This window comes from Pavona decussata, unplaced genomic scaffold (assembly GCF_977016875.1).
Source record: "Pavona decussata unplaced genomic scaffold, jaPavDecu1.1 SCAFFOLD_67, whole genome shotgun sequence".
Taxonomy (NCBI): domain Eukaryota; kingdom Metazoa; phylum Cnidaria; class Anthozoa; order Scleractinia; family Agariciidae; genus Pavona; species Pavona decussata.
The window spans coordinates 2701819-2727153 of NW_028145486.1; the positions used below are offsets into that span (position 1 = coordinate 2701819).

At 39.6% G+C, this 25335-nt stretch overlaps 5 protein-coding genes across 6 annotated transcripts in view; 4 read left to right on the forward strand and 1 right to left on the reverse strand.

The window, feature by feature from the left end:
• LOC146478056 (uncharacterized) overlaps positions 1-25335 on the reverse strand; it is a 208781-nt gene that overhangs the window by 170357 nt on the left and 13089 nt on the right. The gene's annotated exons all lie outside the window — the stretch shown is intronic.
• The window catches only part of LOC146478066 (uncharacterized), a 73911-nt gene that overhangs the window by 43754 nt on the left and 4822 nt on the right, over positions 1-25335 (forward strand). The gene's annotated exons all lie outside the window — the stretch shown is intronic.
• LOC146478067 (uncharacterized) lies at positions 2620-8806 on the forward strand. Its single transcript, XM_085112504.1, has 6 exons — positions 2620-3001; positions 3308-3369; positions 4098-4160; positions 5075-5128; positions 5647-5796; positions 6546-8806. Exons 1-6 carry the CDS (start codon positions 2664-2666, stop codon positions 7064-7066), a joined length of 1188 nt encoding a protein of 395 aa, XP_084968630.1. The 5' UTR covers positions 2620-2663; the 3' UTR covers positions 7067-8806.
• The window catches only part of LOC146478068 (uncharacterized), a 66634-nt gene continuing 51335 nt past the window's right edge, over positions 10037-25335 (forward strand). Inside the window, exon 1 of the mRNA XM_085112780.1 lies at positions 10037-10349. The gene's annotated coding sequence lies outside the window, so the exon portion shown is untranslated. The remainder of the gene's footprint in view (positions 10350-25335) is intronic.
• On the forward strand, positions 11384-17093 carry LOC146478069 (uncharacterized). The gene is made up of 6 exons (XM_085112777.1): positions 11384-11790; positions 13257-13318; positions 13823-13885; positions 15338-15400; positions 15727-15876; positions 16600-17093. Exons 1-6 carry the CDS (start codon positions 11447-11449, stop codon positions 17076-17078), a joined length of 1161 nt encoding a protein of 386 aa, XP_084968903.1. The 5' UTR covers positions 11384-11446; the 3' UTR covers positions 17079-17093.

Consider the following 25335-nt stretch of genomic DNA (forward strand, 5'->3'; position numbering starts at 1 on the left):
ATTTTATCTTAGTACATGTCCACTTTTTGGTAGTTTTATCTCACGAAGAGGATGTTAGGCCTGTTTTGTTTTACAGACTTTATGGCCAAAGTAACTTTAGTGGGTATATATCCTTGAAATCATGTTGACAAGGTTATCATTACGCACTCATCTTTGATGATAAATTCCTATTTTTTAATTTCTGCCGCAGTTAGCATTTGCATATATAATTCTGATTCGACCTTGGTTTACAGAAGAGACCACTCGGGGATGACGAATTTTCCTTAATTACTCTGGGACAGTTTTAAAAAGTGAATACTTAGTTCTTTTTTGCCTCCTCACTATTTTCTCAATATAAAAAGACACAATTAGAAAAGAAGAAAAAGCCTATAACCCGGATATTTTTCCTACTACTGTAAATTCCTGTTATCGTACCTTCATTTCTATATGCACAGTTTCAGCCTCAGAGGATGGAAACATGACGTCATTTCAGTGGGCTTCAGTGACTCAATAGTTAGTCCGTTAAGCTTTTCATATTTTCGTACTGTGGAGAATAAAGGAGATAACACACATCCTCGAGCAGGCTATTGATCTAAATTTTTTAAGTCATTTACCATGCCACATAATCTTGATTTCACGCTCTATCATGTATTAGTAAATAAACCCCTTCAAGCGGCTGGTATATATTGGAGGATAATGAACAGGGCTGAAGATTGTTCGAAAAATAAACAGTTGCCAGAAAAGCGAAGCTTTGAGTGTATCTGCTAAATTTTGAGGATAATCCGTTGAGGCGAGGGCATTATCATCCGATATACCAACAAGCCTGAAAGGGGTATGATTAGTTTCTGAAATGCGCGCCCTTTACAACGGAAAAGGCAAAAATCACTGGCCACGAAGTGATGACAATCAAATAAATGCAAGCTAACCAACTTAAGACATTTTGTTAAAATGTGATCGGATTATAACAAGTAAGACTTCGCGGGAAAAAATCGGAGACTGTTATCGTCCGATACGCGGCTATCATCCGATTTCGTACCACGTGACTTGTTTTGTCCAATGAGAACGCGCGGAAATTAATTGGTAGGTTATAATTCATTATATTCAGAAAGAATCTTTTAATCAGAAGCACTAGTGGACAAGTCGGTTAATAGCTTGTATAATTTAACCCGAGATAAAGGTGTAATACAGGGAGGTCTTTCGCGTGATGTGATAAATACTCGTAATTTTGCTTTCCAAGCTGGGACTACCAAACTAGCTGAACAACACAGCAAGTTGTGTGAAGTTCAATAAAATACAGCAAATAATTCCGCCCTGAGTGATGTAAATAAGCACCATGAAATTTTTAAATAGTTCTCAGATATACCTCTGGCCCCGGTTGTTCAAAGAGTGCAGCGGATAACTCCATCCAGTGGACAAATCGCTATCCAGAGGATAAAATGTACTCCGACCAATACATTATATTTTATCCGCTGTTTGAACCGACTGGGGAGTTGTCAGGGGCGAAGCTAGGCTCAGGTGATTATTTCCCTAATCTTAAGCTAAGAAAACCTCATTGCTCTTGTTTTAACAAAATCATTATTGATCCTGATAGCTTTATCTCGCGCTAATTTTGATATGGGGATAGCACAGTCATATAATTATTTGCCAATAACAGCTTTTCGTAACTAGGTAGCTGTAACTGGACACCAGTACTGCACGGAAGTTAGACCACAAGCACTACCTTATTTTTCTTAGGAATAGTAAAGCGAGTGAACAACGAGGGGACGTGACGGGGGAGAGAAGCAAAACGTAAATTAGTTTTTATTTTTTCCAATATGATATGAACAATTATTGTACTCAACGTTTCGTCCAGAGACCATTTTTACGCATTAGACTGCCCTGAGAATTAAAGAGAACTTACAAGGTTTGCTTGGGGCTTTTTGGGAAGATTTCCTCGCCCCATAACACCATATTCTCTTCTTGTCTCTGGAATCCAATCTCGCCCTAAAAACAAACCAACAAATGACGCCAAGACGGAGAATGAATCAGCCGCACTTCTTGCTCCATTTATTCTGCTCGAAAGCTCGTAAGTAGATTAAGGAATAAGACTTCTATTTTTGTTAAGTCTTGGAATCGTCCCATAATCGAGACACGTCCTTAATATTGCTAAAACAAATATCAGAATATTGCTGGAGATGGTGTGAAAAAGAAGGGGTGATCCTTGTTCAAGATCCTTATTCCTATGGCAAGTTCTACCAAGATTCATCAGTAACATAATCATGAAAAGTAATAACACTTTAAATGTGGAAGAAGTCCAACTGAATGGGTCAAAGCTCATACGTAGAGTTAAAGCAAATAAGATCTCTATTTTTTTTTAATCAAAAAAGGGTAAAATTACTATATTACTATGGAGGATTTTCATCATAACTGTTCCTTCTTCTTTTTACAAAATTTCGAAGCTAACCTTCAAGTTGTTTGACTATGACTCTTCCGTTTTAGTAGACTGAATAAACATAGGAAATTTGCCAAGTTCAGGTGTCAGCCCGGCTCCGCCGTTAAAAAATGCAGCAGAGATCAAGGTCTGACTCTGAGTGTGAGATTATCAGTCTTCATTTCATAAATAGTGCACATAAGCTGGGGCAGACGCGTTCAGGCGGAATTCTTTGCGAAGGTACGGTTAGGAACATAAACTAAATCATTTGACCATGGATACGACAACTAAAGAACAAAGAAAAAAATTCGGCATCTCCGAGATTCTCTGTTGCTTGCTTTGTATAGCAGCGATCATTTTTCTTTTGTCTTGCATGGTTTTCCAAGCTTTCTTTTTCATGGATCATTTGCAAATGAAACAAAAATTGGCTACAATAGATGAGAAGGTGACCTCACTCGAACTGGCGACAAAGTCGTTCTTCCCTTCAAGTCCGCCTCAGAATGAAGCCAAAGATACCAAGCGTGGTTTTAAAGATTTACATGTGCGACTGAGGAGGACCGTCCCTTTAAGTCTTCAAAGCCTTGAGAAGCGACTGAAAGTTCTAGAAATCAGGTAAAGCGAAATAATCCATCATAACGAGGGTTAAAAATCTTACGATCGGATGAAATTCCAGAAAAGGCAATTTCAAGAAGGAAAATCAGAGTGAACAGCCACTCGTAACCTTTTTAGTTTATATCATACTTCTCCCTGGAATTTGGTTTAATCTGGGTTTTATCTTTTTTCCTTGGATCATCAGATTCTTCATTCTCCTAACCTGTTTAGCTAAATTTGCTGTTATTAAAGGTGAACGGACTTAATTTGACAATCAGTTGCTGTTTCGAATTTAAAACAGGCGCTAATTTATTTTCCTCCTTTCAGGGTTCTCAATGACAACAAATCCACTCCAAAAGATGTGCTAGGAACAAGTGTGTCATTCAGAGGTTTGTTTGACGGCATTCTTCATGATCAGTTTTTCATAAAAAAAATAGAACAGTGCTCTACTGAGAATTGCGATTTTTGTTGAGCCCTAAAAGCGTCTGGGAGGAAAAGGAAGTTTCAATTTTTGTCCCTTTATGTGCTTAAACGTGTAGGCACGGAAGAGAGGAAGACGTGACTGGCAATCTCGTTGCACCGTTGCGACGCAAGGTGCACGGATCCGGTTGCGTAGTCTACAAACCCTACAATGAATATGTCTCACAACGTTTTTGTTGCAGTCACCGTTTCGGGTAGTAGATCCTACTTCTACTTCTCGCAACAGTTGCAGCAAGAACAAATTTGCTAGACATGTTCATGCCCATTTTAGGGCACGTTACACAAGGCAATGATTCGTGCAACTTGTGTACATGTCGCAACAAAGTGGCGAGAAAAAATACAAGAAATTTAAAATTGCCTAGATAGTAGTACTTTTAGTCATTTTTCTAAAGTATGACACTGTGTGCTGTTTGTGCCCTAAACAGCAAATTATAAGATTCCAGCTGCAGGCAAAGGAAGGAAATAATAAATGATTGCAATATTGTTCCTTATAAGACCTCATTCTTTCTGACTTCATCAACTCGAAAGGAAGCTAGTCTGCGCTAACCTGTGCCGTTCGATAGCCGCTCTGGGACTACACTGAAGAGCAGGCGAATGTCATTTACAATGCTAATGTGGATTGTTTTGTTTTATGCAGGACGGGACGGGAGGGACGGTAGGGATGGCCCTGCAGGTCCCCCGGGATCACCCGGATTACCAGGTAAGTGAAGATGGTAATGGTATAATACGGGTGAAAAATTGGAAAATTGAATGTCTCTGAAAGTGCTAAATAAAAATCCTGATTGGTTCGTTTTGATCACGTGGCCTAGCTCATTTTCATACTAAGCCACGACGTCACTACGTCATTTCTTAAATGATTGACGTCACGATGACGCAATTTAATTGATCCTGATTGCTCACTTTGATCACGTGGTATCATCCTTGGAATCTGATTGGTTAGGGACCGAACCGAACCTTTTTACTAAATTACATATACATCCTCCCAGTTAACATTTCAGTACGTAACATTCAGTAAACATTCAAAAAAATGCCTGAGGCTTACGAGAAACTATGCCGGTAAGCCAAGATATGAACAATGTGGCAGCCAATGTTGACGATCCAAGGATTAATCGGTACATGGAAAGTGTTTTTTCTTTAAATATTTAATTTTATTTGTAGCTGTGATAAAAATTCGTCTTAAGAGGCCTTGCGTTGAATGCTTTCCTTTTTAAACTTGGAGATTAGGCTGGTCCCCTCTTGTGGCATAGGAAGAAAAACTTTCTTTGTCGCTGCCAATTAATTATTCAGATGCCGATTCCGCTGAGGTTTCCGTAGAAATAGTCTTTCGAAGTCGTATTTTAGATTGCTATAATTTGCAAGGGGGTTAGTTTCTAAAGAACCTGTGGTGCTGCTTCGGTGGGGAGATGGAAACGAATGTTTGGTTTTACCAACAGTAAATGTGATAAGCTAATTTGGCCACCGTGACGAGATTCGAGTGTGTTGACGTTTCGAGCGTTAGTCCGTTGTTGGAGCCATTAATAACCTTATCAACTCTGTTGCTAAATCCAGACATTCGCATTTTAGCCGGATTGGCCGAGAGTCCTTAATCCTTATTTCTTTTGTTAATTTCTGTAGGTCGCGACGGACGAGAGGGTCTTGTCGGACCACAGGGTCTTCCTGGACCAAAAGGTACTAACGGATTAAACATGACGAGTAGGTGCTTACTGAGGTTTTGCTTTGGTTATTTTCTGAAATTGGATATCAAGAAAAAAAAAAACAAAACTGATACATTGTTGTCATATATATTCCACTTTTAATACTTCACCTCTACGAGTATTTTACGAATTCACAATATGACCAGCTCACAGTTGGCTTGATAGCTCCGTTGGCAGAGCACTACCCCGGTATCGCAGAGGTCATGGGTTCGAATCTCGTTCAAGCCTGCTTATGTTGCCTACATAACTGCAAGATGGTGATTCACTTAATATTCATACATTGTAATCTAGAACGATGCTGATCAAGAGTTTGGACTGGTTTTAGAGGCCATGGTTTTAGACCAGATGTAGTCACTTTGTCATTGATTACGCAATAGTCATAGCAAATTTGACTCATTAGATAACGACAGGTATAATACATGAGAAAGTAATAAGTGCTCCGTGTCTTTATGTATAAATATTAAAGTAAACCGCATCTTTGAAATGCTTTAGGTGATATTGGTCAAAACGGCAGAGAGGGCTCTCAAGGACCACAAGGGCCCAAAGGGCAAAAGGGACAAGAAGGACAGGGGCTGTCTGGAGTGAAGTACGTTCGCTGGGGGCGCACAAACTGCAGTGGAGATGCTCAGGTTGTGTACACAGGTAGGTATGCACTTCGTGTTACTGAATGAATTTTATGACGTTTGTTACTGAAATAAGGAATGCTTGATAGTGGACAAATATTATAATTACTGATTTTAAGTGGCTTCTGATCGCTAAATATATTTATGACTTCTCAGCCCGTAGTGTGCTTTGAGGCAAATGGAAATTTCTTAATAAAAAGACAACAAAGGGGAAGGTCAGTTTGAATCCTGGCCGGACCAACGTTGGACCGGTCCGATCTCAAGTATGGAGACGTTAAAGAACCACTGCCCCGGCTGTGACCACACCCATGTATTATTGGACTTTACAGAACCATTATTATCATTTTGCCGTGATTTTGCTGAGAGGGTTCACAGTGAATGAGACCTCAACCTTGCATAACAATCAGAAGTTGATGGGAATTTGCCGAGTGTTGGAAAAACACTTTGGAAGTTTAACGACACATGCAAAAATTGCAGTTATCGGAATATGTACTACGTCCCAATACTGCTCCTGGGTGCCTATTTCTCCTTTGTCGACCTTTCAACAGAGGATGAAACAAATCGAGGGGTCGAGGAGAGGAGGGGGTGGAGATTAATCTAGAAAGGAGAAAGAATGTTGTCAAGTAAATCACGTTACCTCATTCTTCAGGAGCTTACACAATGACTTATTTAAATGTAACTAGTATTAACTAACTAAGGAAAAACAACCTAAACGTCGCTTCCTTAACTTCATCTAAAGTTTGTTTTTTACTGTTATGCTGTACTTAGGGTTCACAGCAGGTGGCCATTACAAACACAAAGGAGGCGGAGCGGAATACATCTGTTTGCCAAACCAACCCAAATATGCAAAATATACCGACACCTTTGAAAGAGCTGGGGGCATATATGGCGCTGAGTATGAAGTTAGTTCCTTCAATCCTTTCAACAGAAATGTCCACGAGCATGATGCACCTTGTGTCGTGTGCTATGTCAGGTCACGTGGCACTCAGCTGATGATCCCTGCAAGGAATGACTGTCCTCATGGATGGACCGAAGAGTATCATGGGTACTTGATGACTCAACATTGGCATTATGAAGGAGGGAATTTTATTTGTGTTGATCAGGAACCGGAATCGGTTCCAGGAAGTCACCGCGAGCACGACGGTGCATTATTGTACCTGGTGCAGGCGAACTGTGATTATTTTTCAACTTGCCCACCTTATTACGAAGGGCGTGAGTTGACATGCGCAGTGGCACTAAATGAGTTGATTCAAAATGGCAGTAAAAATATACTAATGTCTTTGGATTAGAAAATACTTCAGTGACCACAGCCATAGTTAATCGTATATAATGGTATATATTATTTTGGCCCGGCTAAATGCTATCACTGATTGTAGAACGACTATCAGACAGTTTGCAATAAGTTTTCATGGACCTAAACTGTTTAATTACTTTAATTCAGAAATTCAGAATGCTGAGGGTATTTCTCTGTTGAAATCTGAATGAAGATCATTTCTCCTAAATGGACTAGTCCTGTTTTGAACGTGCTTTTTTTTTTTTTTTTTTTTTTTTTTTTGCTGCCTGTGTGTGTTTGATTGAGTACTTGCTTTTTTTACCTAAATTTATTGATAAATTAAATAAGCTACGCCTAAAATCCTGATTTCAAAGTTGCCTGTTGCTCATATACTCCCCAATGGTTTCTCTATGGGCATCCTCGCCACATGTTTCTCTCTCTTATTCATTTAGTCTAATGTAATTTTTCATGCAACAATGTGCAAGAACAATGGCAAAAAAAATAAACTGAAACTGAATTGCACGGTCAATTGTGCAAGTAAAGTAATTGAACATCAGTGAAGCTGTGTGTAATTTGTCGTGCCCTTCACGTTTGTGAAACGAAAAAGTAAACACAGTTTAACCACTCCTACGAGTTACCTAAGCTCATATTGTGGGCTCAAGGTTATCTAGTAACCAGATCTCCCCAGGCCCAGTGAGAATTATTCCCTTGTTTCCTTTATATCTCCTCTCCTTTGACTTAGAAAGATTAAAAGGGTTCAGTTAAGTATATTAGCTGTCTGTAACTATTTCTATCTTTTGAGGTTTTTGATTTGAAGATATTTTATTTACAGTCGTCCGAGAGACACTTCAAATCGCTTTCTATACTTGGAACTTATTAACTGTAGTTGAAGTCGTCCCGATCGGGAAAGGTCTAGAAAGTCAGTTACATTCAGTGGTACACTGACGAAATGAGGAATATTCAGTAATAAAAAAGCCAGATAAAATGAGATAAGAACTTTATCTGTCTTGCCTTCCAAAGAGCGCGACATTGATATAGGTACCTAAATGTAGTTCCGTTGTGCTTATTAATTTTGTTTCTTTTCTTTTTTTTTTCCATAAAAGTTCAACAAGCGCTGAATATCTTATTATCTTATATTGTAACGTTCTAGTTCGAGTGAAGATTTGTTCGGTAAATAAATAAATAAATAAATAAATAAATAAATAAATAAATAATGAAAACTACTAAAATTGTACTCAGGAATGGACATAATATAATCTTAAACTTATAGGACTCTGTTATCTTCGTTATCTCCCTCTGCTCGGTGATCTTTCGTTACATGTTGTCAGTACATTTAGCACCCGCTTATTCATAGTCTTTTTGAAACCGACGAAGGCCGAAAAGTCTTTTTCTAATTTAATGATAAATGTTGTGTTTTAAAGTTTTTCCAAGTCAGAGTTTAAGGTTATATTAAATAGATAAATAATGTTCTAGTACTTACATTTGCCATCACTCAAGTCTCCGTCCGAGTGTAAAATCACGTTATTGTTTTATTCTCTCGTACACCGGGAGAGGTTGTTTGATTCGAGATTTACAGCAGCGTATTTAATCTAATAAGCAAAGAGTAAATAAACGACTATAAGAAACATGAAGAAATGATCCCCTTTAATATAGTTCCACATTAACGAATATCATTTCTTGGTGTTGACTACTAACTGTAACTTTATAAATATAAGTTCCGGAAAAATTGGAAGTTTCGATCGTTACTGAATCTTTAATCAAGATACCCAAAATACAAGTTAATACAAGCAAGCTCAAGCAATTGGCACTGAACACACTGTAGTTTTTTCCTCAATAATCGGCGTTTTGAGTTTGACTGTCAAAGAACAAGTAGTTGAACAGTAAACAATGAAATTATTTACATTAACATAACTAAATTCACCCAGACATCCTGCTTGCCTCGCATTTTGAGAAACCCGAGCCGAGCTAGTCCACGGCAGAACAGCACCGCTATAGCGAAAACTATTAGGAAGACAATTAGTCCGTGGCACTGAATGGAATAGGTTGTGTTTATTTACAGAATCTCGGAAAGTGTATGGAGCGAGTAGCGAGGCCGTTTAGGGATTTATAACCCATTAGGGCCTTTTGAATGTCCCACTGAGTTCTGAGTTCTGGCCGATTTCCTGTGTTCATCTCTTTGTATTTTACCTTGAAGCTACTCAGTGATGGTGCGCAACCTGAGTGTGAGGAAACGAAGCCGGGAGAAAGCAAATTATTGGCTTTAGAGCATGGTTGAAAATTAAAACGAGCTTTGGTCAGCAGCAAACTTTGCAGCCCAACTGTTAATTGACCCTTAGCAACTTACCTCTATACTGGATTAATCAATCAGATCGAAGCCGTTCTCCCTTGTTAAATAGGCATCGCCACGATCTATTCCTATTCTCAGGCGGGTCACGTCAACTGTACAACTCTTGGACTTGCACATACACGGCGCGGCCTTCACTATCACTTCATGCCTCAAACCTTTCAGGTAAATCTTTCAAACTGTCCGCTTAAGTTCCAGGCAAAGTATGGTAAACTCTTGGGAACCTTGTGCGTGTGCTAACTTTTCAGAGACCCACTTTCGTTCCAAATTTAAGTTATTTTGGTTCGTAAAGCAGCAAATGAAATGTCCGTTAAGATTTTAAAAACCCGTTTAAGCCGAGGTGCGCATGGGTGAATAATGTTTTGGTACTGTTCATCTATCGCGAAAATCATGAATAACCATTGTGTAAGTAAATATCTTTACATTGGAGCGTGTTTCAGTTCTGTATCGATTAGCATAATCATAAACGCTGAGATTTTTGCCACTTACGAAACAATAAAGCTCAATAGGCGCAAAGGCGGCCAGGGTTTTTTTTCGTTTTGAATCGGATTCAGCAGGAATTGAAAGCGTTGAGGGTGAACAGACTCGAAATTTATAAATAAATAAATAAGTATGGACAAGTTAAAATATGTGCCTCCATTAACGATTTTCAGACCTGACACCCAAACGGATGTTCGTATCAGTTTCATCCTAAATACCAAATCAATGCCCATTGAGCACTCTCTCATAAATCTCTTGATACCATTTTCAGATCAAAACAGGTCGAAAACCATTTTCATTGGAAGTGTTTGATTTACCAACAGAATTCATAGCTAAAGGTAAGTTGGCCATCGTAAAAAGATTCGAGGGCTGACGTTTAGAGCGTAAGCCCTTCGTCCTGAGCGCTTGCCCTATGCTCTAACGAAGGGACGTCAGCACCGGGGGAATCTCTGTAAAGGTGGCCAATTTACCTTTAGTCATCAACTATGTTCATAAACCAAACATTCGTTTCTATTCCTCACCGACACAGCACAGCAGTTTCTTCATTTCCATTGGGAGCCAGGCTACAGGTATACCCCTGGAGCATATACAAGGGAGAACCACCCATGCGCCAAGTGATGTCACTGTTGGGTAGTACTCTTTTTATACTATATATACAAACTTTGAGGCTGTAATTCACCCAGATGTTCAGAACGTGCTACGAATGTACCCAACCAGAGACTAAGAGATAATTATTTATTCATTCGCATCGATCCAAAAGCACATGAAAACAGCTTAAACACCTTTGAACTGCTAAAGGAATTTGACAGGACACAGCGCACAATGATCTTTTTGTTGGGTTCATGTCCTGGTCACGTATACATCGGTTTTCTGAAATTCTTCACCAGGCTCCAGTTGTTCAAAGGCCGGATAACTTTATCCTGTGGATAAGTCACTATCCGACAGTTTCAATCTGTGCAAAGATTTCAGTATTTCCTCTTGTACAAGCGAATATGCACACTCTAACAACAGTTAAGTTTGGGAGTATACCAAAACCTTGGACAACGTTTAACGTGAAGTATATTTTAGACCCTGAATAGTGCCTTATCCAGCGGATAAAGTTATCCGGCTTTTGAACAACTGGGGCCAGGTAACTTAAGAACATACTTAAGAACGTTTCAGTCTGAAAACATCTTTTTAAAAGGAATGTACACAGAAGGACCCTACGTGTAACGTACGTTCCTTCCTCGAGTGTCGAGTGAGTTTTTGTATTTCACGCGACGGTAAAATTGAAAAATGTTGTCAAGTGGCGAAAAATGGCTAAGTTCCGCTGAAATTCTGTCTTGAAATGGTATTCGTGGCCATTTCTGGTCCTTTTCATAATTTATGTGTATATCAGTTTGGTCGTTTGATCACTTTAATCTGGAGCAAAAGACCAAGGAGCTAAGCTTATCTTCTTGTACACCTGATAAGAGTATCCATTACATGTCACTCATGCAATTAAGTGAGGTGAATCACTCACGTTCGATGAGATACCTCTGTGAGGAAGTTTGTCAATTGCCATTCGCTACGTCAACTGAGGGGCTAGTAATCATGGATTCGAACAAGAAGGTACAAAAGACAAAAGGCCGCTTCTCGGAGATTCTCCGCAGTTTGTTTTATGTCGTGATGATTGTTTTCCTCTTGTCTTGCATAGTTTTCTTGTTTTTGGATCACTTGCAAACCAAGGAGAGGTTGGCTGTAATCGATGACAAGATGAACACATTTGAGTTGACTCTGAAGAAAGTGTTCCCAACAAGTCCAACTCACACTGCTTCCGAAGATAACAGGCTTGATGCTGCAGGCTCAGAAGGTTTGCATGTACGATTGAGAAGGGCACTTACTAGTACCGTGAGCCTTCAAAGCCTCGAGAAACGACTGAATGTTTTGGAATTCAGGTAAGATCAATTACATAACAACATAGAGTCCTAAAGTGTGACGTCGCAAATATACGAATTTTCAAAATTATGGGATTTGATAATATCTTCAAAAAGAGCATGATGAAAAATGACTATTTGCCAAAAATCAGCATAGTTATTGCAAGTTGGGGGCGAGATATTAGCTCTGTTATGCCCTGATGACTCCATACAAATCCGTCTAAGTTTGTCTCAGTTCTTCACGTTTGGAACTGAGACAAGATTAGAAGGATTTGTATGGAGTCGGCAATAACAGAGCTAATATCTCGCCCCCAAATTGCAATAAGATGCTGATTTTTGGCAAGTAGACATTTCTCATCATGATCTTTCCGAATTTACAAATCCCATAATTTTATAAATTTAGTTTGTGTGACGTCATCACTTTAGGACTCTATTATGTACCGAACAACGTAAAACAGCAGTATCAGTATCAACCAGTATTTGCGAAACAGCATACACGATGTGCGGTCACGCCAGAGAACATTTACATGAACAATAATTAAACAAGCTGTTGATAACAAATGCGGCCGTTTTGTTTGTAAGTAATTAACTAACTCATCGATTACTAAAAATTTCTTTTCCAGTGGCGTAAACACTACACAATCAAACACACAACACAGCTATGAAGCTGGTCAGTCAGGCCCAAGATAAACATTTTTTGACACACCAGTAAAATACAGGAATCATGGATAAAGATAAACCGATAGCTTACATGCCCCACAGCCGTACATGTAAACCCTAAAAGAACCGCTACGGGAAAAATAGGGACTGTGGACCCCAACCAATGCCATGGCGCAACCTTTGGGGTTAACTGATAAGGCAGCCGAATGCTAAAATGAAATTAGCGAAAAACAATATTTCTGCAGAAAAAACGAAAGTAAAAGCTAAAAACAAACAAACAAACAAACAAACTTAACGTAATGTGTCGCCCTGGAGGCTGAATGTAGAATATCACAATTTTCTCAACGGATTCTTCTTTTTCAAACCACTAACCGTAAGCCTCCACGCACTACGCTCGCCCCAATTTTCTGTTACTTAACGGCAAAATATCAATTTATGTTGATTAAGATCAACATAAATAACATTTTTTACTCAACGCCCCCATTTTCTGCACGATGTACACATGCGCATTACACGCAAGTTTCAAGGCTCCCTCAAAACATACAGGTTACTCTTCGTAAGAGGAAGTTACGTTTCTTCAAACACTAATATTTGTCGATTCAAAGTTGTCGATTGAAAATTTTCGTCAATAGCAAATTGCCTCGTCTGTGGGGGCCCTTGCCGTCAACCACCTTCTTTCTCAGGGCCAATTTCCCTTTGAAGATAAAGCTGCTGAGTGCAGAGACGGTAATAATTTCTTACCACTTGTCAAAGCCTATTTTTTAATAAGAGGGGTCAGGAGAAACCGCACAATTGGGGTAGTGAGTTATGTCTGTTTTTCTTTTCAGAGTTCTCAAGGAAAACAAAACCTTTTCAAGAGACGAGTTGGGAGCAAGGGAACCATGCATAGGTTTGGCCGATGGTACCTTGGGATACCATGTCATGACATTTCCGCGCGCGTCTGATCAGCCAGTAGCGAGAAGTACGCGAGTGCGACCGTTGACTGTTTGCGCGGGAAAAATTAGGCCGCGAGCATAATCTTAAAGGCGGTATCTTTTTGCAGAGTAGGGACTCGGTTACACAGTTTTAAAGGCGACAGTACAGTTAACCCTGATCTGGAAGATTACTCAAATCTTATCAGTGCACATCATGTGAAGTGATGTAAAGAGAAAAGTGTAAAGTTACGAAATAACGGCAGAATAATTTGATTTCATGTCCACTTACCCACATCTCATTATTTACAAGGAGTCAAATTCGCCTCGTCTGAATCCGTAAACGGATACCAGTAACTCAACGGACACCTTGCGGGTCTTAAGTTTTGGCTTGGGCTTGAAGAAGAAGTATTTATATTACTAATTTCCCTCAACCAATTTTAAAAATAGCTCACTGGTGTCACTTATGTTATTTTATATAGGAAGAGCTGGACGGGATGGAAGAGATGGACCAGCAGGTCCCCCGGGAACTCCCGGGATACCAGGTATATAAAGGGACACCATCATACTTAACATGTTGCTAGTTAGGGTTGATGAGTGTGAAAAGAATGAACTAATTAAATGATTTCTCATGATTAATTTTTGTGCATGTTGCCTCGCAGTAAATTGTCAGTTTGGTCAGTCCTATTCCTCGAGAGGGAAAAAGGAACTAAGAATGACGTGATTGTTCGAACTGACTGAGCTGTCTGTTGCCACTAAAAAAAGTTCCCAGCGAGACCTCAGGCCGAATCAGTTTGGCTGTCGCTGAACTTTATTCCCGGTTGTAAACATCCTTCCCTCGCTGTAGACATACGCATTTGAGTTCTTCAGTGGCCCAGCTGAGTCAGCTTCCAGTCAAAACGTGGCAACTAAGTACGTGACTATCGCCCATACGCGACCTCTGATCGATCGCCAAGATAGTGCGTGCTCACTAAGACCCCCTAGGATCCTACTAGTTCAATTTTGGATTTGTCGTTCCCGTTTCTGGTAATTATTGAAACTTTATTTTGGGTGCATTTGTTTGGAATTATTCTTATTCATGCAGGAATAAACGAAAACACAGAATTTCAGTTCTCTAAACAACTCAAATCCGCCTAGTCTCATAAACCTTAAAATTTTCACAAAAGAACGCAGTTCCTCTTATTCTTCAAAATATTGACGGCAGACTGATCCGAACGGCGGAGGTGACGAGCTTGATAGAATAAGAACTGAGTCACGTTTGCTGCGTATAAGTTCAAGCGGGATTAGGTGGACGTGACTCAGTTAGAAAGGTTCGTAAAGCTCAATGATTTAATCAACAAAGCTAAAATATTGCACCCTCTTGGTATAAATAGACGAGACGAAACACGCCAATGACATATCTCACACTTGTAACTTAGTCCTAAACAACCAATCATTGTCACGCATTTTATATTTTAAATCTTTATTTGTAACGATCCTTTCATGTTTCTCACTTTTCTTTTTCGTTCAGCCCCCGAAGAAGGTTTGTATTGCAAACCGAAATATCGGGCAAAAATTTGTTGTTTGTTTTTTTAAACAAATATATTTCAGTTGTTCTAGCCTTTGTTGTTTATTGTATCAAGCTTGTCATCTCGGCCCTTAGGATCAGTCTGCCGTCAATATTTTGAAGTGACAGAATACGGTTTACTCAGAATAAGAGGAATTGCCGTATTTTGAATTTCAAATAACTTGCTGATCCTGGTCTACAAGTGATCCGGCACCACTCATCGGTTTGTCGCTGTGGAATTGCAGATTTTATCGTTTCTGTTAATTCTGCTATCAGGGGAAGAATGAACGGAATGTTATTCTGTTCATTTTTAAAAAGAGACTATGCCCCAAAAGAACATGATATGATACTATTCAATATTCCTTTTGGTACGAAATAATTTCAAAAGAAGCTAGCTTAAGATGCCCTTTATCTCGTAATTCTTTGGCTAAGTTAGTGATGGTAATTACAGGTCGTGACGGGCGTGATGGTAGAAGAGGGCTCGTTGGACCATCGGGTCTTCCTGGACTAAAAGGTATCCACATGTATTATATAAGGATTGTAGAAAATTATGTGCTGCTTTGAACGGTCGTTTCCTGAGCTCTCCCGTGCATACGCTCTGGATGGTCAAAAAAGGCAAAATATTGTTCAACGTGCTCCCCTCTGAGGAGTGTTTATAGCTCCTCAGTTTCCACAGAGTCTACAGCTACAAAATGAGATGTTGGAGCCATTTAAGTAGTTCGTCGCTGAAAATTGACCATGGATCCCGCATTGATACTTTCAAAAGAGGATGCTACTTTTATTTTAGCATAATTGGCACTTAGACTGAAAGGACTTGTCACGAATTTCTCAATGATTCAGGTGATGTTGGTCAAAGCGGCAAAGAAGGCTCTCAAGGACCACCTGGACCCAAAGGACAAAAGGGACAAGAAGGACAAGGGCTGTCTGGGGTGAAGTACGTCCGCTGGGGGCGCACAAACTGCAGTGGAGACGCTCAGATTGTGTACACCGGTAAGTACTTCATGCCAGTACTGTCTGAAACAAAAGACGTATAGTTTATAAATCTCGGACTAGACTGACAAGGGTCTCGTAAGACGAATCTCAAGACGAATTCATGAAGATATCTTTTATCAACTAATAGCTTTTGCCTTTACTGATAAAAGAATTACGTACTATACTTTCATTTCGATAGCTAGGGGATCGCTTAGTGAAAGAAAATGTTAAAGTTCGCTCTACCTGAAAATGCAATAACCTGCCTTTAGAGAAGCGGTTACACATGAAGAAACGTACACCTTAGGTACACGGCCATAAACATCAAATGAGAGAAAGATTAATAAACTGATATGTATGGCAAGCCTCCCTCGCAGACGCTCTTTTGGCTCGTCACACGCAATCTTTCCTCCGCAACGAGACAGACTCGTTAGGGAGGAAAGATTGCGTGAAAAGCCAAAAACGCGTCTGCGAGGGAGGCTAGGATGACTGATTACCTCATTCATGATCCTTTTTCTTATAGGGTTTCAGTGAGATTTATTTAACATGAAACAACAATAACTGTAATCATGCTTAGCGTTACACCGACTTTTCAAATATTCAAAGCTTTGGTGTAACAATAAGAGTGAAAAATGTAGGATCCCATGCAGAAAATTCTCAAGAATAATGAGGAAAAGAACCATTCATGATTCTCAATAAAATCGCTCGCCTCTAATTTTCCTCTCATTTTACTTCCGATTTTAGGAATTATCGGAAGCGGTCACGGTAATCATGCTGATGGTGGCTCAAAATACTTATGCCTGCCAAACAATCCAAAATACGACAGATATAGCGACTCTTGGCAGCGATCTGGCGCCATATATGGAACGGAGTATGAAGTCAGTTCATTTAATCCTTTCACGACAAGTAACCTTCATGACCATGAAGCACCATGCGTTGTGTGTTACGTCAGGTCACGTGGTTCCCAACTGATGATGCCCGCAAGGAACGACTGTCCATCAGGCTGGAGCGAAGAGTATCATGGGTACTTGATGACCGCGCATTATAGCCACAAAAGCTCTCGAGACTTCATATGTGTTGACAGAGAGGCAGAGTATGTTCCTGGTAGTAGAGCTAATCAGGATGGCGCACTGCTGTATCTTGTACAAGGTTGTTGTGACACCTTACCTTGTCTTCCATACGTCAGGGGTAGGGAACTGACATGCGCCGTTTGTACCAAGTGAAGACCAGCAGTACAGTGTCTTACTAAAATATTGCGGACTGCTCTTGTAGCAAATAGATCTAGTAAGTGGTTAAGTCTCGAGGCTACAAATCAAATTATTAGCATTCACGAGAGTAAAATACCAGTTCCCTACAATCAGAGATGGAACGCTTGCGCAGTTTCCGCCCTAGGTAACGGGCTCCTGTTTAATCTCGTCCCAGAGCCCTCATTATCCTTGCCAACAGAACGGGCAAGAAGGATCACAGCCTCTAGGATTGAGATAGGCTGATGTTGCTTTTCTCGTATATGCCCAGTGATGAGCTAAGTCGCTTGACGAATCTCATCCATTTTGATTTGAGAAATTAAAACACCGCTTTAACCAAAGTAGAGCGATTGGGTCTATCCTGTGAGCATCCCGAGCAATACTTTCATAAATGGCAGCCGATAAATTATTTTTATTTCCATGGAAATTAGCCTTACTTGCCTCGCTAGCAAATATAATTTTTTCTCTAAAACGAGGTGAGTAGGGCTAATAAACATGCGAAGATAAATCGGCCGCCATTCATGAAAAAGGTCTATTGGCTGAAGATTCCAAGCTTTCCAAACACAGATCCTCCCGGCTACCTTCTCCAAGAATTTGGCGCGTGGCCGAAAGTGGCCTGGGCAACGAGGTCTAAAAATACTATTCTCTTTATTCCGGAAGCAGATGTTTATTCGATTAACCGACCACTTTCGATAAGCACCATCCCTGAAAGCTCAAAAACTTGATAAGCGCCCACCGTTGAATAAGTAGACCTGTGACAAGTCAACTTCTCTGAGCGACGAAGTCGCGACAGCGAGAGGGAACCAACACAAACACACATACTGAGAGTAGATAGGGAACATAATCTTGGAAACGGCTTCTAGAAAGTCTATCGATAAGCGCCCACCCTGAAAGCCCAAACACTTAATAAGCGCGCTACCCCACTGCCAATTCTAACAAAAAACATTCCTGCACTAGCCCAGCGTGAAGTCAAGAGGAAAGTCTGTTGTTTTAAGAGACGGTAGTCAATGAACTTTTCTATTATATAGTTGAACTGGTCCGTGTTGTAAAGGGGCATTCTGATTGGCTCCCTGAGCGGTCCGAATTTTCCTATAAGGACCGCTAAGAACATATGCTTGGATGGATCAAACTGTTTCAAGTTTGGCAATACAAAGCAAAAATGCTTTCAATTAAGCGGCGTACCATTAGAAATCACGGGAGGGGAGGGAGGGGGGAGGGGGTGACAATTTCCAAAAAAATTCCTGGAAAGAAAAATTGCGAAAAGAAAATTCCCGCAAGCAGTTCACCATCCAAAAAATTCCTGCAGGTAAACTGAACCAAAGTATGATATCAAAACACCACGTCAAGTAGTTTTATTGTACATATCAAGAATATCAACATATCAACCTGCTCTTCTATCATTTTAATACAGGTATTAATGTTTTAGAAGTGACAATGCAACAGATTACATCTGATCTCCTGCTCATTATGGAGAACCATATTTCAAATGTGGAAGAAATATAAAAGAATTTTACTATAGCAAACCTTCAACAATCTTTCTTTTGAGTAGGAAATAGCATGGGGTGACAGGCCTGCAGGTCTTCTAACAATAATTTTTTTTTAAGTGTAACTTCATTTTATTATTTTAGTATTATTTTAATGTAACTTGTAAGGCGCATTTGAATATATTCATATAGATATTTGCGCCGAATAAGTAATAAATTATTATTATTATTATTATTATTATTATTATTATTATTATTTTTATGATTCATATATTTTTGCTCTGACAAACACGTCATTTAGAGATCTTCCTTTTTCAAAGGAGATTAGCGGTGACTTTTTGAAGATTTCTCGTAGGAAAGGCTGGTTTTGTATTAAGTGCCATTTTCCCATTAAAACATGTTTGAGGTTGGGCACGATGGTTGATATTGTTACGAAAGGCAATATTTGTCTAGGGGTGTTGTCTTTTTGCTTCAATGACCATGGCCCTTCTGTAAATTTGACGTCTGATAATTTTTTTTCAATCAGATTATTTGGGTAGCCTCTAACAAAGGTGTCGTGATTTAATTTTTTTTTTTATATTTTCCTCAAATGTTGTTTTTGAGGAGTAGGAGTTTTAGGGCTTCCGTCTTAACAACAGAAAACAAGAAACTCGACGAAGAAAACGAAGAAAATTCCGTCGACAAGTTCTTAGAGTACCAGAACCACTAAAGAAAAAAAAATCTTACCTTAATTAAGGGATGGGTAAAAGTTCGCCACTAATGGAACGAGTTCAGAAAGGTTGAGGCAATATCCTGGGTCGAACTTAATCTGCCGCTCTGCACTTTCCTTAATTAAAGATGTTAGAAAGAAAAATGGCGACTAATACGAACCTGGAACTCTAACTTGCCCTCAACGTAGTATCCAGCGTTCTCCTAATACCCACGGGTCACAAGTGAACCCCATTCAAGGTGACGAATTTGAGCTATCCCGAGAAGTCCTCTGTCCAAAAGGAAAACAACTTGTAGTCCCAACTGAGTGTACCGTTAAAATCTGAAGTTTTCATTTATAAAAATCGGCTTCCATTAGGCATCAACAAAGAATATAGTTAGCTTTCAGTCGCTCAACAACCACAAGCGATCTCAAAGCAGCTGGCAATACAACAACAATTGCAATTGAGGTGGAAAGTACTAGTATGACGACCACAACAGCAGCCAGATCGGCTATTTTTTAATTAAGGAGCAAATTTCTAAAACTGCTGGTTTAGCATCTGGATTGCGATTAATGATCAGCCACCGCTTCCCAAGCTCCGAGAAAATTTTGCGTGACAATAAAGACGACTAAAATGTAATTTTGACTACAAAAGCTTCAATTTCATTGATTGCCGTTCGTTACATAGTAAGTTTTTTTCAAACGTTGAGACTTTTGAACAGTCAGCACTTTTAAGAAATGCGTTTTCTTCGGAATTTCAAATGAGTTAACTTTTCATTTTTCCAACTTTTCCAGTTCGATTAAAGAGATCTGTCAACCTTTGCATGCAAACCTTGACCAATAAAAAGTCGCCTTTTCGTGCGCGAGCAAATCAGAATTATGCCACGTGGTTTTTGTTTGCGGTTACGCGTCAACATTGCTTTTTCTCGCACTACTTGAACAATGAACATAAACAAGTTTCACGCGAACTGGAAAATAACAGGCGGGAAAGCCTATATAATATAAACCTTATTGAACTAGTCAGGTCGGTCTGTATTGGGAAATATTGATCTCGTCCTTTTTTTTGGCAAGTTTATGGACCTCGCCTTTGTCTCGGTGCATGAACTTTCAAAAAGAAAAGAACTTTACCAATATTTTCCCAATACGGACCTCACGCTTGTTCAATAACATATATATATATACTGTAAATCCTCGTATAAGCTCCTCCCAATAAACCCCCTCCTATAGCCTCCCCTCTTAAATTAGCGTCATTTTTCAAGAAAGCGCCCCCTCCTTTTTCCCCTAATTTCAGTTTTGGGTAAGTAATGAGACGACAAAGTGGTTGATCGTGTTTGTTATTCGTCACGAGTCATCAGTAATGTAGAGTCTCTTCATATGAGCTCCGTAACCGGGCTGGCCCGGTTTGTTTGACAAATTTTGTAACTCTTTTTCTGCTCATGTGGAAAATTTTAGCCCGGTTACCGACATAAAAAAGGGGGCCGATTCTTCGCTTTGGTGTTCTCTTCCTCTGAAGGTTTACAGAAATCATCCGGCATCTGTGAAGCAAACGTATTTTTTTGTACTGAATTTATATTAGCGTTGGTTTCAGTCTATTTTAAGTCGTGCCATTAACCGTGCGGAGTGTCCACATGGGAAAGATTTCCAGCCAGGTTACTGACATCTCTAGCGCAAAAACCCAGATCTCGGTAACCGGGATAGGTCGACTTTTCGTTCACAACACATCGAAACGCTCAACCAACCAACCAAGCCGGCGGTTTTGTGCGTTTTTTTTTTTTTACGCACAAAACCCCAAGGAAATGCTTACTTATGAAGAGGCCCTCAGACTGAACATTGAATTGCATGCATCAGATTGCAATTCAAGAAATCAGTTTCTTTTCTAACACCGGTCGTATCTTGCAGCTTCCAGTAAAAATGAAATAACCGCCCTCCCCCCGCTTACGTCGCCAGAATCACGCTTCCAGCTTTAGCCTAAATTTGAAAAAAAAACTTCCCGGTGAGTTATCTTTTATTCGAGGACTTGTACTTATGGTTTTTTAGCCACAACAAAAGCAGAAGGATTGGATATGTGATATTCGGCGAATGCGAACAAAACCAATTTTTTTTTCAACTGTTAAACGGATTAAAAAAAATTGACCTTATTGTTTACTTCTAAGACTTATCTGATTTGTAAAGTGATGGAATCTGTCCATAATCTAGTATCACCCATTTAGTGTGTTCTCTCTCTACGAAATGTTTAGTCCTGGTCCTTCGGGTTATCAAAACAGACAACAATGGACCAAATAGTTGACTCTGGATATTCCCTTCCTTGCCTAAACCCATATTTCAAGTTTGCAAGAAGTAGTTTTACATCTGTTTTGGCAGGAAAAAGGTTTATTTTCTTTCCTTTCCCTTTCCTTTTCTGAGCTAATATCAAAGCTCCCATCCAGAAATTGGAAGCAAATTTTTAGCCTGCACAAACCCGAAATTAAAGCAACCATCTGTAACTATCAGTTATCTGGTACCAATGGATTTTCTTGCTGTTTTTTTTGTTTTTGTTTTTGTTTTGGTACTGTTAGCATGAAAAGGATTAACGAATAAAGAAATAAACATAAGATCCTTTTTGGTTTTATAATAACAAGCGCTCAGACACGTTCTAGTGCATTCCTTTATGATCTGAAAAGAGATACATCACGCAATCGGCAATGTTTTTGTGAGTCAATGTTTTATAAGGTCATGGATTTAGGAAAGAAGGCAAAGGCTTCTTTGTGGGAGATTCTCCGCTGCTTGTTTCATGCAGCAGTAATTGCTTTCCTTTTGTCTTACATGATTTTCCAGGCTATCTTGTTCAGGGATCATTTGGAAATGAAACAGAGATTGGCTGAGATCGAACGAGCGACACCAAAGACGTTATTCACAACAAGTCAAACACAGGCAGCTGGAAGTGATAAGCTTGATGCTGACGATTTGCACGTACGATTGAGGAGAGCAGTTACCATAAGTCTTCAAAGCCTCGAAAAACAACTGAAAGTTTTGGAAACCAGGTAATACTCGTCAGTTGTAAAATCAAATCTATTTTCCGAATTAACTGAGGACTTGCCGTTCCTAGTGTATAGGATCAAAATCTTGGCATGTTATCATGACTAAAAATGATAATTTTTTTGAGCAATTTTGTAATGTTGCACTTGACCTGAATAAATCAGTTTCATTTGGACTTTAGTGCAGGATATATCAGTTGAAGGGGTGTCGATGGAAGATCTAGATGGGCATGTTCTGCACTTCGAGCGCATCTTCTCCGGGCTACATATACACTGCGCATCAACGCTACTTACATTACTTACTGCTTACTTCTCACCTTACTGGTGCGTATTTCAGTTTCATTAAGGCAAACATCGCCTGAGATATGAACATAACGACCTATTGTAGTTTTTTAAAATAGGGATGGAGGAGCAGGGATGGCGCAGTGGTGAGAGCACTCGCCTCCCACCAATGTGGCCCGGGTTCGATTCACGCACTCGGCGTCATATGTGGGTTGAGTTTGTTGTTGGTTCTCGTCCTCGCTCCAAGAGGTTTTTTCTCCGGGTACTCCGATTTCCCCCTCTCCTAAAAACACCAACAGTTCTGAATTCCAATTCTATTTGGAAAGAGTCTCCAATTAGTGCTCTGCACTAAAGACATTGGCACTTAGATAAAGTGATTTATTTATTTATTTATTTATTTATTTATTTTTTAATGAAGGAGTCGTAAGGTGTGTATGCGAGTAATCTACACTAGGAAGAATGTTTTAACTCACAACCGCGAAAAGTTGTCTCTGAATGACCGTCAGTGAACACGAGAAGATTTATGTTTAAGTAAACACATTCTTGATCGGAGATACTGAGCGAAGTCTTCAAATGCGCTTTTGTTTTTTGTTTGCTCGTCCATGCCTTTTCATCTCATATATGACCTGTGCACAGTTGTTATCAAGGGAAACCAAATCAGTAACGAGCATGATGTCATTTATGACGTCATCTGTCTACGTACGCCAGAGTCAGCAATGAGCTGTGATCTGACAGTCAGCTGACCTTTTCAGTTGCGATTCCCATGTTTTGAAGATCCTGAAATTAAATTTTACGCCAAACGTTAAAGCATTCTTTTAAGTACTGGTTTCTGTGCACTAGAACAGTAATTTTTAACGAAAACTGGATCTCCATTGCAAAGTTTCTGCTATCTATTGCCATTGATCAGGAAAGTGACCGGCTAATATAGGTGACATTTTCATTTGAAGTACCCCTACAACCCCCCCCCCCCCCCCCATCCCTCCCACCAATTTTTTTCAGTAAAGCAATATCCTTGATGTTTAGGTTATTTCTGCGAAAAACTTTTGTCGCAGCATTTTCCTCACTTTTCTGTGACTTCGAAACTTTACGAAATTGGCTTTTCTTAGTTGTACCGCCGAGCAGCAGAGAGATTAGGTCTGGCGGGTGAAGCGCCTAACGTCATCTAAGGACGTTGGCGAGAATCGAGTAAACGAGGCACACTGATTAGTGATAGTTTACTTTATTTCATGTGACCTACTGCATTTGAATGTACAACTTCTATAAGTATACTAGTTTTCCTAGGCTATAAAGAAGTCTCATCTTTCTCATGAACGGTCGGCGAGAACCAAGACTGCGTGTATGTGTGAAACTGACGTTCCCAACTCGCGTCTTCTGTGCCATTGTCCTAATGCATCACATTGGTATCTGGTCCGTGTTATCGTAGGAGATTTTCCAGAAATTGTTTTCGTTAGTCGCAAACAACAACATTTTCCGAAAGATCTAGTTTGGCTTGATTAGATTGCTGCTTTGCACTTCTGTTATTGCTAGACACACGCTAACAATACCAACGACAGTGATCTAATTACCACCAAGATAAAGCTCGGTTATCTTAAAGCTTTGCTGTTTAATGGATATTTTGATAGCACCAGCATCACTGATCCTATTACAGTCCAGCTTAAGGCTGATCACTTTGCAACTTGGCTGCGTTAACGCTCCAAATAAACTTGAAAGACCAACAACGGTAATCTGATTATGACACAGATCTAGTGCGGCTACTTTGCACTTTAGCTCTTTCAATACTTGAGATAGACTTGTGAAACCGGCATCTGTGATCTGATTATCACTCAAAGATAATGTCCAAACATGAGAGCTTGGCTCTTTGAGTGCCTCACACAGACTGCCAAAACCTGTATCGGTAATCTAACCGCCGACCGGTAAGCTCAGTTGATTGAGCATCGGACTACCGTGCGGGAGGTCGTGGGTTCAAACCCCGACTCAGGGTCTTCAAATAATTGAGGAGAAAGTGCTGTCTTTGTAATGACGTCTGCAAATGGTTAGAATTTCTTGTCTTCTCGGATAAGGACGATAAACCGTAGGCCCCGTCTCACTACACTTCAATGTTCATAACCCAAACACTAATCGCAAATAGGAGGGCATGGAGTTCCAGGTGTGCTGATCTGGTCTTTGTGCTGTTTCATGATTTCATGGGTTGGGAGGGTAGGATGAGGTCGCTAATGGACATATGCTGGTGTAAACCGCATTTGAATATATGTAAATAGAAAATGCGGTATATAAATGCATTTCAATTACCTTTACTATTAATCTGATTACTATCGAGAGCTAGTTTTGTCATTTTGCAGCTTTTATCCTGTAGTGCTCGAGATACACTGGCCACACGGACATTGGTGATCTCCTTATTTAACAACTTTATTGCAGTTAATTTCCTTGACACCAGTTCAGATATAATGTCTACACACTCGTCGTTCAATTGTGAAATAGTAATAATAAAAATAATAATGATGATGATGATGATGATGATGATAAGGATAATAAAAATAATAAAAATAATAATGATGATATGTTTTGTTTATTTTCTGCATTTGTGTTTACCCGGCTTTTGTTTAATTGGTTTTAAATTTGGTTCGACTGAGACGTTGGGTCTCGCTAGCAACAAAGCATATGAGCACAGCACAGAAGATATATTTCACAGTGAAAACAAGTTAAAATGTGTGCTTGAAGGAAAAGCACAATTGAAAGGAAAGTATAAAATTAATTGGAAGTGGTTCATG